Here is a 16,246-nt window from a genome sequence, read left to right as displayed (position 1 = left end):
ACCTGCTGACTGTGACCTTCATACGACATTAACAAAGCACTTTAAAAATTCTAAAATGTCTACGCTTCTTAGATTTAATGTAATTTAGCTATTAAAGTATATACAATCATGACATTTACAGAAATCCCTATAAAAACAAGGTTGCAGGTGGGGGTGAAGCACTAGTCCAGCAGGCAGGGCACTGGCCTTACAAGCAACCAATGTGGGTTCGATCCCCAGCACCCCATATGGTCCCCTGAGCCTACCAGGAGTGATCTCTGAGCACAGAGCCAGGAGTAAACCCTGAGTACCACCAGGAAAGGCTCAAAAATAATAAAAAAAAAACCAACACAGTTGCAGGTAACACAGTATACTGTCACAGACACAGTAAATAATAAACAGATGAATAAAGAAATGTGCAATAAAAAAAAGAAATGTGCAATATATTCCATGGACCCATATAGGTAATTATTTTTTTAATACTTCCTATACATTACTTTTTCTAAATTACTAAGCATCCAGGCAAGTCACAGAGCCAGTAAGCAGGGGACTAAGACTTGAGGCTATGTGCGTCCACAAACCTCAGGCGCCATCACCAAGGAGCCTGGCCACGTCCCAGTAACAGGAGTGACCGAATATAACCAGGCCCTGAGCAGGCTGACCACTCCCCACCCAGAGCCACACTGAAGGCGCCTAAGGAGGGATGGATTCCGTGAGAAAGCATGATGGGTTAAGATTTGAAGGAAAGCGAGAAGACATCGGGGCCATTCCAGGAAAGAATGAAGAGGCGCTCTCAGGGAAAGGAGCAATGTGGGGTTCAAAGAAACAACTGCGGAACGGATCTCCGAGTGGTGGAAAGGAAGGAGCCCAGACTGAGACAGCTACGGTCAGCGCCAGGACTAGGGAAGTCCAAATAACCCTACAGAGTTTCTGGTTTGTCTTATTTTTGTTAATACTTTGTTAATACTTCCCAGCGGTGCTCAGGGCCTCCTCCTGAGAGACTCAGGGGACCACATGCAGTGCCGGGATCCAACCTGCGTGACCACAAACAAGGCAAGCGCCAACCCGATATCCTATCACTCCGGCCCGAACAGCCTTCAGTCCGCAGGAGACTGCTCTCACGGTGCGCTCTCGGGCAGGACACTTGTCTGGCATGCAGACACCCCAGTTTTCAGCCCTGGTACCCCATATGGCCCTCCGAGACTGCCAGAGCCCAGAGTAAGCCCTGAGCTCCACTGGGTGTAACCCCCAAAACAAAACAAAACAAAACCTGTTTCTAGGGGCTGGGAAGTGGTGCCGGGCTAGGTGCACACGGGCATGCGCTCAAAGGGCTCAATCCCTGGCCCCATAGAGGCCCCTGCTGACGGCCAGACACGGACGGAGCGCCCAGCACAGCACAGGCCGCCCTCACGCCCAGAGTCACTGATGTTACCTGTGTGTCCCCTGAGCACTGCTTGGGGGGCCCCCCGCACCAAGGAAGTCTGTTTCTAAACAATTATGATGAATGGAACTAAACTCATAATAGCAGCCGGTGAGAATCACACGATTGACATGAAAGGCTGTATAAACCTTCCAGGCTCTCACATACAAGTTTTGTGTTTTTAACACACACCCTCAATATGTGCCTATTTCCAGTTCTAAGTTTTCTGCCAGCAAACCAAGGGTGCCTCAGAAGACTGTTTTCAAGAAATTAAAAATTTCCGTTAAAAAAAAAAAAACTTGCATACATGACTCAATGAGAAGAAGCTGCAAAAAGTTTTAACTATGTGGAACATGGTTCAGGAGAAATTAAGCCTTCATGGAAAAAAAAAAAAAAACAGTGCCATGAAAAAGAAAAAGGAAATGACACCAACATACAGAGACCTACTCCGACATGCGACCGTGAGGGAAGAGCTGCCCTTAATTCTGCTCGCGCACTCACAAGAGAGCGGCAGGGCTGTGCGGGCGGGTGCTGGCAAAGCCAGCCAGGCCTCTCCTAAGGAGCAGGCCCTGGGGAGGGGACCACAAAGCTGCTCTTGTGTGGCTCACTGTTTCCTGACGCCCCCTTTTTCAGTGCTGGGGGTTACTCCTGGCTCTGCACTCAGGAATTACTTCTGCCAATGCACAGGGGACCATATGGAATGCTAGAGATGGAACCCGTGAGGGAGCACACAAGGCAAACACCCTACCCACTGCGCCCCCTTCTAATTCCTTCCTTCCCTCCCTCCCCCCTTCCTTCCTTCTCACCCAGCGGTGCTTGGGGGATTGAAAACCTGGGTCAGCTACACTGCATGGCAAATGCCCTACCCATCGTACCGCTTCTTTGGCCCCTCATTTCTTTCCTGTTCTCCCCTGTCCTACTGATTGGCACTGAACATCATGCTCTGACCCCCATTTTCACCTATGGAATATCCAGAGGCCACACGAGGAGCCCTGTGGCTCCCAGCTTAGAAGAACTGCCCTAGGGGCCGGAGCGATAGCACAGCGGGTAGGGCGTTTGCCTTGCACGAGGCCTACCCGGGTTCGATCCCCGGCATCCCATATGGTCCCCCAAGCACTGCCAGGAGTAATTCCTGAGTGCAGAACCAGGAGTAACCCCTGAGCATCGCTGGGTGTGACCCAAAAAGCAAAAAAAAAAAAAAAAGAAGAACTCACACTACAGTTGTGACCCTCCTTGTTCCTGCTCTTGCTTTAGGGCAAGCTGCATTGTGGGGTCACTCCTGGCTGTGCCCAAGGCCCATTTGACAGTTTTTTTAGAGGCTACGAGACCTAAGCGGATTGTTACCCACTTGGAACTTTCTTGGCCTCTGTCCTGAAACTGTCTGCTGTCTGTCAGTGTCTGCTCTCGTTTCTTCTCATGGGCACACCCCACGGATCCCCTGGCAGGAGGACTGGCGTTGTTTCCTCCTCTGCTGCTTCCACTGAGGAAGACTGGCAGGGGCACTGGACTGATTTCCTTCCTCCTGAAGCCGCCCACCTGCCCCGCCTGATTCATCAGACCTCTTCCTCCAGCCCCACACCACTTACGTTTTACCTTTAAAATGTTAATCTTTAAGATATTTACATTTTGGGGTGGGAGCGATGGCACAGCGGGTAGGGCGTTTGTTTGCCTTGCACATAGCCGACCCGGGTTCAATTCCCAGCATCCCATATGGTCCCCCAAGCACCGCCAGGAGTAATTCCTGAGTGCAGAGTCAGGAGTAACATAGCCAGGTGTGACCCAAAAAGGAAAAAAAAAAATTTACATTTTACTTATTTTTGGCACTTGGATCCATCCAGAAGTGCCTGGGCCTATTCCTAGTGCTGTGCTAGTATGCTGGGGGGTAGGGGGGTGCAGAGAGGAGGGGTCAGTGGGCGCTACCAGGGATTGAATAAAAATAATCAAGCTTTTAAGAACATTCTGCATCATGGCCAAAGACGTAACTTAAAGGAGTGGGAGCAATAGGACAGTGGGGCGGGCGCTTGCCTTGCACGCAAGTAGACCCAGGTTTGACCCCTTGCATCCCATATGGTCCCCCAAGCCCTGCTAGGAGTAATTTTTGAGTGCAGAGTGAGAACTAACCCCTGAGCATCACTGGGTGTGGCACAAAAACCAAAAGTAAATTTAAATAAAAATTTAAAATATCCAGAGTCAGGAACATGGTTCTGTGACAAAGCAAATACTTTGCATGCATGCCACCTGGATTCAATTCCTGGCACTGCAAAAAAAAAAAAAAAAAAATTTAAACAAGCTCAATAACACCAGTTGTTAAAATACTCAATGATGAAAAAAATCATAGCCATACATGTTCTCTTTAAATTATTTCAAGCTTTAGAATACTTTATGAGGCACAAAAGAAATAAAGCGGTTGAGGGGCCCGGAGCAATAGTCAGCAGGCTAGGTGCTTTCCTTGCACGCAGCCAGCCTGGGTTCGATCCCCAGCATCCCGTATGGTCCCCTTCTGAGAGCAGAACCAAAAGTAAGTCCTGAGCACCACTGGGTGTGACACCAAAACAAAACAAACAAAAAAGGAATCATAATACAGGGTAAGGCAACTTGCCTTGCATGTGGTCAACGGTGGCTTGTCACTGGGACCATGTATGGTTCCCTGAGCACTGCTAGGAGTGATCTGTGAGCACAGAGTCAGGAGTAATAGTTGGGCATGCGCACGTGTGTATGTGTGTGTGTGTGTGTATTATACACTTGTAATAATAACTAAAAAATGAAAGACAAGAAAAGAAGCTGAGTGATATGTTAAAGTCATCTCACAGTAAGGAATAGATGCTGATTAAAGATAATTTAATAAGACAATATTTGAAGTTAAAATGAAAATCAGGGGGCTGGAGCGGATAGGGCGTTCTCCTTGCACGTGGTCGACCCGGGTTAGATCCCCAGCATCCCATATGGTCCCCCAAGCACTGTCAGGAGTAATTCCTGAGTGCAAAGCCAGGAGTAACCCCTGAGCATCACTGGGTGTGACCCAAAAAGCAAAAAAATAAATAAATAAAAATAAAATGGAAATCAGTGGAAAATATGAAGTATAAACTATCAACAACAGTTAACTTTCTGGTGGATGCAAAGGAAAGAATTTTTACACTTTTTCATAACGTCAATATTTTTGTGAAACATGTGCATATACTAGTTTTAACATTTAGAAAAATATCTGACTTTTAAAAAAATCAAAGTACCTAAGGTAAGAAATAGAAAATTATGTATCAATAAAACTTTGAATACTCAAGGGATCAAATTTATAACGCCCCCTATTTTTATCAATGCATATTTAGATGTTTTGAAGTTAGTATAGGTATTTTGCTTCCTTTGTCAACTATATAACATTCCACTGCATATATGTACTATAATTTATTTAACTAGTCCCTGTATGTAGGATGCTTTTGTTCATGCAAGATAATTATACTCTGTGTCTCTTAGAATAGATCTTGTTCTTCACTGGAGATACAGAAATGAACAAAGCAAAATCCTTGACCTGACTGCAGGGGGAAGTGGGGGGTGGGAAGGGTGGAGTAAGACAAAGAAGTAAATTATAGCAGGTCAGCTGGTGATAAGCCTAAGAAAAGCAGCGCAGGCACAGAGGCTGGAGAAAGAGTGGGCGGGCGGGGCGGAGCTGCTCGGCACAGCGCAGGCAGCGGCCAGAGGAATGGAGGGAGCAATACAGGAAGGCATCTCTCAGAACACTAAGGCCAAGAAGACACAGAAATAATCCCCAAGGGAAGGGCTGGAGGTGCAGGGGGTATAATGTTGCCCTGCATGTGGTCAACCCCAGTTCAATCCCTGAACGCTGCCAGGGTGACCTCTGAGCATAAAACCAGGAGTAAACCCAGAGCACTGCTTTGGCATGTCTGAAAAAAAAAAAAAATCCTCAGGTGAGACAGCATGCAAGGCAGTACATGTGAGGCTCGGAGAGCACTGGAAGAGCCGGGCAGTGGTGGGAACAGACCATGCCGGGAGCACAGGGCATGCGAGGCTGGAGCACCACCAGCTGGGAGCAGCCCCTGAGCACTGCCGAGTGTGGCCGCCAAGCCCCAAAACTGAAAACAAAAACAAAACCAAGCACTTGGGAGCAGGGGAGTGTCCTGGCTTGTTTCAACAGAACCATCCCAAACAGGGAGAAAGGAAACAAAGGTAGACCACAGAGAACTCTGCATTCACTGAAGGTAAAACCAGTACAGTGACCCCAGTTCAAGCCCCCAGTTTGAGCAGTCAGGGGTCACTCAGCAAGGACTTCCCACATCCTGGGAAGGGCTGGATGTGGCCCAAATCCCCACCCCTCACCCTCACCAACATCAATTACGACTTGCTTCCAATTTGGAATTGAAGTATAAAATACAGAGACAAGAGTACTTGCAAGGTTTTTTAGCATAAAAACAAATAGAAGAAAGTTAACAATTAGAGAGATGAAGAAGACCAGGGAGAAATGTGGTTGGAATGGAGACACAAAATGAATTCTGTTTTGGACATGTTAATTTAACCTGCTTACGAGACATAAAGGGAAGATAAACAGAGACAACAGAGCACCCAGGCCTGGAAGGCAGAACCCAGGGCTACAGATGAAACTTGGAAGTCCTCCACATACAGGCAAAACACTAAATGAGATTACACAGAGAGTAAGAATGAACAAAGCTCTGAAGACCAAGGCACTCGGAAATTTACAGATAGGGAACATGAGAAAGAACAAAAAAGCCCAAAGCCAGAAAACAGCATGTGCTGGGAAGAGAAGGGAGGAATCATGAACCGTCGCTACTAAACCATGCTGGGTACGTTCTGAGGAACTGAGAACTGAACCTAGAAATGTAAAGGTCGCATCAAGCAACGTTCAGGGGTTACTCCAGGCTCCAACCAGGTCGGTCAGCCAGCTGCATGCCAGGGAAGCACTTTCCAGCTGTACTATCTCTCCAGGCCCTGCTTTTTGGTCTTGGGGTCACACGCAGTGGTGCTCAGGGGTTACTCCTGGCTCTGCACTTAGGAACTGCTGCTGGTGGAGCACGGGAGAATATACGGGATGCCGGGGATGGAGCGCAAGTGCCCTACCCGCTGTACTATTGCTCCGGTCCACTTAAAAAATTATTTCTTAAAATCATATCATTCTTTCTTGAGGTAAAGCAGTAATAATTACCAAAAGGTACTTAACAGTTCCTTTAGTTTTATACAAATGCTGTCCACTATATACTCATTGGTAGTTTGTTTTTGTTTGGGGGCCACAGTGGGCTACACACTCAGGCACCTTATATTGCACCAGGGATCCATTCTGGGTGGCGCATGCAAGGCAAGCGTCCTACCCACTGTACTATCTCCAGCTACTGGTAATTGTTTTGTTGTTTTTGTGCCATACCCAGTAATGTTCAGAACTTACTCTTGGATCTCCACTCAGGACTTAGTCCTGGCAGTGCTCGAGGACTATATAGGAGGCCAGGGATCAAACCCAGGTTCATCACATACAAGGCAAGTGCCCTATCCAACACACTCTCGCTCTGGCCCAACACTTGAATATTTTAAAATAAACTTTCCAAACTCCAATCATCCCTCCAAAAGCTAAAGTCCTACCCAGAGGAATGGCAGAGGCCTTAAGAGCACCTGCCTTGCAAGCATAAGGTCACAAATTCAAAAGTATAACATCCCATAAGCACCAAGCACAATCCTGGCATTGCTGCCACCTGCGCCTGGCAGAGCTCCGTATCTGTGATCAGCAGCACCAGAGGCAGGTTCAAGTGGGCATGCAAAGGTGAGGCGCCCAGCAAGCACTGCACTGGGGAAGACAGACAGGACTGGGGACACGACTCAGTGGTGAGGAGCACGCCCTGCATGCGTGAAATCCTAATTCAATTCCGGGTGCCACAAAGTAACAACACAAGATGTGCTAGTGCCTTGGCCAGGAAGTATGAAATCTGGCAAGCACACATGTGAGCACAGAGCTGCACACTCAAATATTGCAGCCTGACAACCGGAGCGATAGTGCAGAAGGCACGGCACTTGCCTTGCATGCGGCCAACCTGGATTCAATCCCTGGCACCCCAGATAGTCCCCCAAGTCTGCCAGGAGTGATCCCTGAGCTACAGAGCCAGGAGAAAGTCCTGAGCACAGCTGGGTGTGGCAAAAAAACAAAAAAAACCCGGGGCTGGAGAGATAGTAAAGTGAAAAGGGCATTTGCCTTGCACATGGCCGACCGGGTTCAATCCCTGGCATCCCATATGGTCCCCCGAGCACTGCCAGGAGTAATTCTTAAGTGCAGAATAAGGAGTAACCCCTGAGTATCACTGGGTGTGGACCAAAAAGCAAAAAATAAATAAAACCCAAAAATCGTCAAAATGATTAACCCAACTTCATCAAGGAGTTGCAAAGCAAAAAGGACATTATATATAATCCTATATAACCCTTGATCTTCACGGGCAAGAGCGGCAGCTCAAGTTGCAGAGTTTGATAGTCCAATCCCTGGCACCACAGGATGAGGCCCCCAGCACCACCGGGCAGGACCCCCGTAACAAAGTAAACTTAAGTCTCATACTCACTGAAACGAAAGTAAAGCAGAGGCCGCCTCCCCTCTGGGCCAGTTGCTCTGTGTCGAGCCGAGGTTTCGCCAGCATCACTGACATCAGGGTGGGCAGAGCCGACTGCTCCTCGGAGGCCTCCTTCGCAGCACTGCCATCTAAACCGTACAGGGGCTGCTCTACTCGCCGCTGGAAAAGACCAAGCACATCACCCAGCTCAGAAGAGAAGGCAGCAGTCAGAGCATGCGACACATCAACGGACAGTGAGGGAATACGACCTTCCCCAAACACCTCCAGAACATAATAATGTGAAGGCTGTGTGGAGCTTATCCACTAACTTGAGCTAATCATCGTACTCAATTTATGCAAAATGACCTTTTCTTTGGGGGGGATGTGATACTCCCAGTGGTGTCTGGGGGCCACTGGGTTCACCTCCTCAGCAAAGCTGATGAGGACAGGAACATGTTGACAAGTGCAGGGAAGGAACCAGGGGCTCCTATCGCCTACACGCATCCCTGAGCCTAAAATGACATCTGCCAGCTCTTTTAAATGCTTTTACCTAACTCTGAACATTTGTTCTGCTTTGCAGATTCCACAAATCAACTTCCTAATATTCTCATACCTATAAAGGAAACGTTATTTCAATCCTATAAGTAAATGAAGATTAAGACATTTGTCCCATGATATTTTCGGTGATGTTTATTTCATTCTTAACTATACTACAATGCAAAAATCTAAAATAAATAAAAATTTAAAAAGCTGATGTTAGTAGATTAATATACCAATTATGTATGATTTATACCAAAAATAGAATAGTGTATTAGATTAGCAAATCTACTTTTGCAACTTATATTAATCTTGGGTGTAGGGAAATATCAAAATTAATCTCTTCATTTGTGATAAAGGATTTGATTCTTGGGCCAATCTTAAAAAGTAAAGGAAGTGTTCTCCTCATCTTTAATACAACATAAAGTATTTTTTCAGTGATCAAAATAAATGCAATGAATTATACTAAGGACACTTTCAATAAAGTTAACAACTGGACAGGGGTTAATACATGAATATCATGATTATTCAATATTCTTCTATAGGAAGTATCAGCCATTGTGACAGGAAGAAAAAATGAGGCAAAACCATGAGAAAATATTAAAGATAACAAAGTGTCATTTTGATGATATAACGATTCACAAAGGAAACCACGCAAATCAAATGAAAAATAACAAATAAGAGTTCAGTAAGATGGTCAAACACGAAATAAATAGACAAAACACATATACCAACAATGACCGATTCTAGTCAGTTAGAGCATAGAACTAAAAGGAGATTTCAAAAGCCTATAAAATACTTGAGAGTAAACTTAAAAAATATTCAGACTACACACAAAGAAAACCTACTGCGCCCAGATACATGCACAGAGAGCTGAATTAAATGTCCCATGTGTCAAGGGTGGTTTCCCCAAGCCAGTGCTCAGGGTCGCATGTCGGCCTTACTCCCCATCCCGGGCTCAGGGCTTCATAACGGCTGCCACCACAAAGGGGGGTCGGCCACGCCGTGAGCAAAGCATATACAAGCACCGTGGCCAAGAAATGCAGCCTCTGGCCCCTGTGTGAGCGGGGCAGGGACTCGGGGAGCACGGTCGTGACCTGTGTACCTTAACTCCGAGCAGCTGCCGGCGAGACAGGTGCAAGCACCACAGTCCGGGCACGCAGCCCTCGGAGAGCCCCGGGGCCGGGAGCAAGGACACGGATGCACAGGCCCTGCGGGGCAGCACCACGACAGGGACTGGGAGTGCCGCAGCCCAGCCTGCAAGGGAGCGCTGCCACGGAAACACCGTCACCAAAGTCTAAGAACTTTTCCATTAAGAGAGGAATTCGAAAGGCCATTATTTCCTTTTGCTCTGGGCCACACCTGCTGTGCTCAGGGATCACTCCTGGCAGGGCTCCAGGGACCCTTATCGAGTGCTGGGGATCAAACCCAGGTCAGCTGCATGCAAGCAGGTGCCCTGCCCACTGTACTATCTTCCGACCCCTTAAAATTATTTCTGATATTCCTAATTTTTTTAATTCAACTTCTAGTATCTTTTCTCACTAGCAGGCTCATGTTGATCAAATTCAGCATTAAAAGTGTACCAAAAAGTGCCTGTCACAGAGGCAGGCTGCAGGGAAGAAGGTGTTGGGAGATGGTGGGATGGAAATGGAAACACTGGTGGTGGGAAATATACACTGGTGGAGGGACAGGTGTTGGACCACTGGATGACTGAAACTCAACCATGAAGAGCTTTGTAATAGTCTATCTCCTGGATACTCAATAAAAAAACTAATAATAATAATAATAATAATAAAAAGGGTACCAGAAGCAGGACCAGAGAGAGTCCAGTGGGTAAGGCACTTGCCCTGCATGCAGCTGACTTGGTTTGATCCCCAGCACCCGATATGGTTCCCTGAGCACCACCAGGAATAATTCCTGCGTGCAGAGCCCGGAGTAATCTCTGAGTACTCTCGGGTGTGGCCCCAAGTCCACACACATACACATACAAAAAAGAGTGCGAGAGCCAGAGAGATACTACACCAGCCCAGTTTGATCCCTGCTGCCACATGGTCCCCCAGCACTGCTGAAGTCAAACCTGGAGGTCCTCAGACACCCGCTGGTGTGGTGCCAGAGACCCCGGAGAACCACCAGGAAAGCACAGTAGCCCAGCACCACAGGGTCCTCAAAACTGCACATCCTTGTACCGGACCACTGCCAGGAATGACCCTGGGTCTCCTGAGCACTGTTCTAGGCCCCGCCCAAAGAAAAAGGGTGTGCAGAAACTGGCCCCCTCAAGCTGGTGACAACCTGCTAGTTACTATGAGAAGACATTTCTGTGGTTTGTTGTTCTGCTTGGTTTTTGTGGGGGAGGGGACGTGGGGGGATCTTCCCAGGGATGCTGAGCCATGAAGGCCACCTGTGATAATGGGCCTGGTGGGCCTGCTGGTTTGGTGCGCGGTTAGCTGCTCAGCGCTGATGAGGCAGGCCGGAGCAGCAGAGGGAGAGGCCTGGGGCCTTGTCAATGTAAGGCATGTACCCCAACCCTGGGAGCAATCCCCCCCACCCCGCCCTGGGATGCTATTTCAAAGTGAACCTTTTGTTGCTGTGTTAGGGTCACACCCAGTGGTGCTCAGGGCCTACACATGGCTGTGTGCTCAGGAGGATCCGTGCTGATGCTCCCATATGCAGTGCTGGGGGATTCAAAACGGAATCAGAGACACGCAAGGTCTTAGCGCCTTACCTCCTATACACTGTCCGGCCCCAAAGTGTGTGTGTAATTATAAATGTAATTACACATTTATAAGTATAATTATAAATGTCTGTATCTATATGTACTTACATGTGTGTACATATATATCTGTATATATACTCAAAAAAAAAAAATATATATATATATATATATATGTCCTGTGCTGCGCTGAGGGACCATTAGCAGGGACCCCTCCTGGCAGGCTTGGTGAAACTTAGGGGGTGCCAGGGATCAAACCCTGGTCACCAGTGTGGAAGGCAAGCACCTTACCCACTGTACTATCTCTCCAGCCTGAAAATTAAGCATATATTTTGTCTTGGGAATTATACTTTGGAAACTTAAAAAGGGGGGAGAATGCCTAAATTCACTATAAAATACAAAAATTTAATAGGATTATTATTTACATAAATAAGATGGAAAATGAGAAAATTATCACATGAGAATATATACTTTCACAAACACCCTACCTATTAAACTCTTTAATAATTATTATTCTTTTTTCTTTTAAAAAAATCTTATCAAAGCACCATGATTCACAAAGTTATTCATAGCTAGGTTTTAGACACACAATGTTCAGGTACTGAATCTGCCACCAGTAAAGACTTCCCATTTGACCGTCTCTGAACTAATGGACTCTCACAATTAACACACATCTGTTCATGAGGGAAAGCTATTTAACATTGTCATTTAAGAAGGAGATGCAGGGGTGGGGGGAGAACTCAAAGGGCTTGAGCTCATGCTGGCCTAACTCCAGCACTGCCCGAGACAGCCCTGGTGACCCGGCCCAGCTGGAGAAAACTGCCAAAACAAAAAGCAATCAAAGAACCCCATGTCAAGAAGGCCAAAGAGACAGCTCATGGGCTGTTCATGTGAGAGGTTTCAGGTTTAATCCTCAGCACCACATAGTCCCCTAGTACCACCAGTTATGATTACTGAGCACTGAGACAGGAGTAACCCACAGCACCAAAAGGTGTGACAAAAAATCAAAAACAAGAGACCCACACTCCTTCTCCTATTCTACTACACACAACAGTTTAAATTCAGGCTCCAGAACAAAGACACCATGCACAGTATTCTTGCCAGTTGGGACAATATAACCCTGAAGCCATAAAATACAATTCATCATTCTGTCTATACTCAGTAAATATTTGTCAAGGGCTAAAGGATTTAAATATACTCCTGGAAGTTAAGCAGACTGAAATGTTTAAAGTAACCCTCCCTTAGAAAACTATGAGGATGAATTCAAAAATAAATACAATATTTTTAAAAAGAAAAGAGAAAGGCTGGAGTGCTGGTACAGCGGGTACAGTTTGCCTTGCAACAGTCGACCTGAGTTCGATCCTCAGCACCCCATGTGGTCCCCAAAGCAACACCAGGAATAATTTTAGAGTACAGAGCCAGGAGTAACCCGTGAGCATCACGGGGTATGACCCAAAAAGGAAAAGGAAAAAAAAAAAAAAGAAAACTAAGAAGACAGGACGAAATATAAAACGCAAGGGACGAAGTGATAGTACAGCAGGTATGGCGCTTGCCTTGTACACGGCCAACCCAACACCCTGAGAACTGCCAGGAGTAAGCCCTGAACATAGCTGGGTGGCCTGAAACCATAGCAAACAAAAAACAATTTCTTAAAAAATGTTCAAAGTGAGGGGCTTCAGCATCTACCCCACTTCTCTGAGCACAAAATGGAGAGACGCACCCAAATGCGCGGCGCGGCGCGGCTGGCGGGGGATCGAGGGCGGGGAAGTACCGGTCTCCGCCCACATCGGACACTTAAAGAGAGTGCAGCCACGTGGGCTTTCCCATTTCTCCGCGGCCGCACCCCCAGAATGACTGACGAAGAGGAGGGAGCTGCTTGGGACACCAGCAGCCCACCAGCAACCTGCAGTATGTGACTTGAGAGTTTCCGCCAGGTCCCCCGTGCGGAAATCTCTCTCTCTCTCCTTCAACTTTTTCCCTGGACTTTAGACAGAAACCCAAAACCGCGCGGCCGCAGCTGTCATCTTAGTATCAGCAATATGTAATGGTTCCTTCTTAATGGGTCGGACTTTTGTGGGTGATCCTAACAAGAATAGTAAGTATTTTGTTGAAATATTGAAGGCAATCAAAATGGTAGCCATCTCTCTAGACTGAACTAAGCTATATCCCCACGCCAGCTGAGAAGAAATATCCTTCTTTCTCGGGAAGAAACGTGGTGTGGTGTCAAACATAGTGTGATGTCCATTAAGCAAACAGACCTGGTGGCGTGGGAATGGGAAATAAGGGGAAAAATTAGGTACATGGACCAGCGGGACGCTGCTGGTATCTTGAGCCGGAGCCGATATCAGCGCAAGACTTTTGGTTCCAGAAACTGCTTGCAGACACTCTACTAGACTATCAACTAAGCCAGAGCCCCATGCCGGCTGATGACGGGAAATAATCATCCTCTTCGGTTTTTTTTCCCTTTGTCAGACAGCGTGGCGATTACTAAACAGGCGTGAACTCGGTGGCGCGGGGCAAGGGGGAAAAAGAAAAGTTATGTAACAAACAGCAGGACTTAATATCTCTATATTCTTAGTAATGGAGAACTATCAAATGCCTCATTGGCAATAGGACTGTCTTTTTCTTTTTGGGGGGAAACCCCAGCAACGGTAGTGAGTTGTGTGTTGAAACATGGAATGTAATCGAGATAAGCGTAAATGAAGTGAAACTTATCACGTACAAGGGTGGGGACTAGGGAGGTGGGAGGGGGCGGCAGATATACTGGGGGGGTTGGTGATGGAAGATGGGCACTGGTGAAGGGAAGGGTGTTTGAATATTGTATAACCGACATAATCCTGAGAACTTTGTAACCCTCCACTTGGTGATTCAATTAAAAAAAAAAAAACAGTCAAAAAAAATAAATAAAAAATAAAAAGTCTTCCTTTTTATCATTGTAAAAAAATAAAAATAAAAATAAAATAAAATAAAAAGTGAGGGGCTGGAGCGATAGCACAGCAGGTAGGGCGTTTGCCTTGCACGCGGCTGACCCGGGTTCAATTCCCAGCATCCCATATGGTCCCCTGAGCACCGCCAGGGGTAATTCCTGATTGCAGAGCCAGGAATAATCCCTGTGCATCACCGGATGTGACCAAAAAAAAAAAAAAAGGGAAAAAAAATGTTCAAAGTACCAAACCTGGTATACACAGGGATCTGCCAGGACAAAAAAAAAATTTTTTTAATTTTATTGTGGGCCTTCCCTACCTCAACCCTGACAAAAGAAAAAGGGTATGCAGAACCTGGAACCCTCAAGCTGGTGACAACCTGCTAGTTACTATGTGATACCATAGTTAAGTCTCTCTCTCTCTCTCTCTCTCTCTCTCTCTCTCTCACAAACACACAAACACACACGTGCGCGCGCACACGCACGCACACACACTTTCTGTGCTCAGACATCAGACATCATTCCTGGCAGGGGTTGGCGAAGGACCTCATGGGTGCCAGGGATAGAAGCCCTACAAGGCACTGTGGCCCCCAGGGTGAAAAAATAAAGGGGTCAGAGAGACAGTACAGTGGGTGAGGCTCCTGCCTGGCACCCATCCAGTGTGATTCAATCCCCAAGCACTACTGGTATGCCCCAACTCAAACCAAAAAAAAATTTTTTTTAATTAAGAATATGGGAAAGGTCTGGTAAATTTTTTTTAAAAGTGTACATGCTTTACAAGTCTGATCCCAATGTGAAATCACATTTACATTAGGGTTACCAACAGTTTTATAACCTTGCACATGGCCGACCCAGATTCAATCCCCAGCATTCTACACAGTCCCCTGAGCACCGCCAGGACTGATTTCTGAGTGCAGAACCAGGAGTAACCCCTGAACATCACTCGGTGTGGCCCCAAAACTAAACAATAACAAAGACAAAGAATTTCCATTTCCAGGCTAGAGAAATTAATATAGGTGTTATACCCCTTGCCTTAACGTGACCAACCCTAGTTACCATCCCTCACATTACCAAGAGTAACCCCTAACTACTATAGGGGGTGGCAAAAAAAACCCTTGCAAAAGAGAAAAAATTTAAAATTTCTTTTTAAATTTCCACAGACCTCAGAGGTGTCATCAATGATAAGACTTGATTGGCAAAGAAAACAAAACTAAAAACAAACAAATAGGCCAACATCTATCTAAAGCTTTGCATAGCAAGAGAAACTCGGGCTAACACATTCTTCAAAAGACACCCAGCTGGGTAGCCAGAAAGTAGAGCAGAGAGGGGGCTTGCCTTGCACACAGCCAAACCAGAGGCGATCCCCAGCACAGCATATGATCCCCCGAGCACTGCCAGACATGATCCCTGAATACAGTGCCAGGAGAAAGCCCTGAGCACATGTACGTGCGCGCACACACACACATACACACACACACACACACACACACATACACAGACCTCTCTGAGACCAAATATTTACATACTACACATCAGCTAAAGGACCAATACCTAAAATATAATAAAGTAATCACAAAGATCAACAACAAAGTAATCCAATGACCCAACAAAAATGCAGAGGCAGCATCCACTGCTGGCAGAGATGCCATCTGGTTCAGCCTCTGTGGAAAGCAATATGGAAATCTATTCCAAAAAAAGTAATACAACTCTCTTACTCCCATACTTGTGATGCCACTTCTTGGCAACTACCCCCAAACAAAAACCATCAATTTGGAAAAAAATATGCACATCTTTGTTCATCACCACACTTAGGACAGCAGCCGAGATACAGAAACAAACCAAATGTCCAAATACGAATGAATGGATCAAGATGCTGTAGAATACATACACAATGGAATACTATACAGCTCTAAGAAAGAACAAGATGATGCAATTTTGCAGCATCGAGGACGAAACTAGAGAATCACATCTGAGGAAAGTCAGAAGAAAGGGATCCATACAGAACAATCTCTTTCATGTGTGGAACTTTAAGACACAAAATGGGACTGGAGTGTTGGGGATCATGCATTTGCCTTGCAGTTGGCAGACCCGGTCAGCTGCCAACACCACATATGCTTCCACCCCAACCT

At 46.4% G+C, this 16,246-nt stretch overlaps 1 protein-coding gene across 7 annotated transcripts in view; it reads right to left on the bottom strand.

Annotated features, from left to right (window-relative positions):
- The window catches only part of TLK2 (tousled like kinase 2), a 110,568-nt gene that overhangs the window by 56,982 nt on the left and 37,340 nt on the right, over positions 1-16,246 (bottom strand). For all 7 annotated transcript variants that reach the window (XM_055132658.1, XM_055132662.1, XM_055132656.1 and 4 more), the window contains one exon: positions 7,960-8,127. In XM_055132658.1, the coding sequence (XP_054988633.1) occupies positions 7,960-8,127 (168 nt within the window). The remainder of the gene's footprint in view (positions 1-7,959; positions 8,128-16,246) is intronic.

This window comes from Sorex araneus, chromosome 3 (assembly GCF_027595985.1).
Source record: "Sorex araneus isolate mSorAra2 chromosome 3, mSorAra2.pri, whole genome shotgun sequence".
Classification (NCBI taxonomy): domain Eukaryota; kingdom Metazoa; phylum Chordata; class Mammalia; order Eulipotyphla; family Soricidae; genus Sorex; species Sorex araneus.
This window is presented reverse-complemented; position numbering and strand designations above follow the sequence as displayed.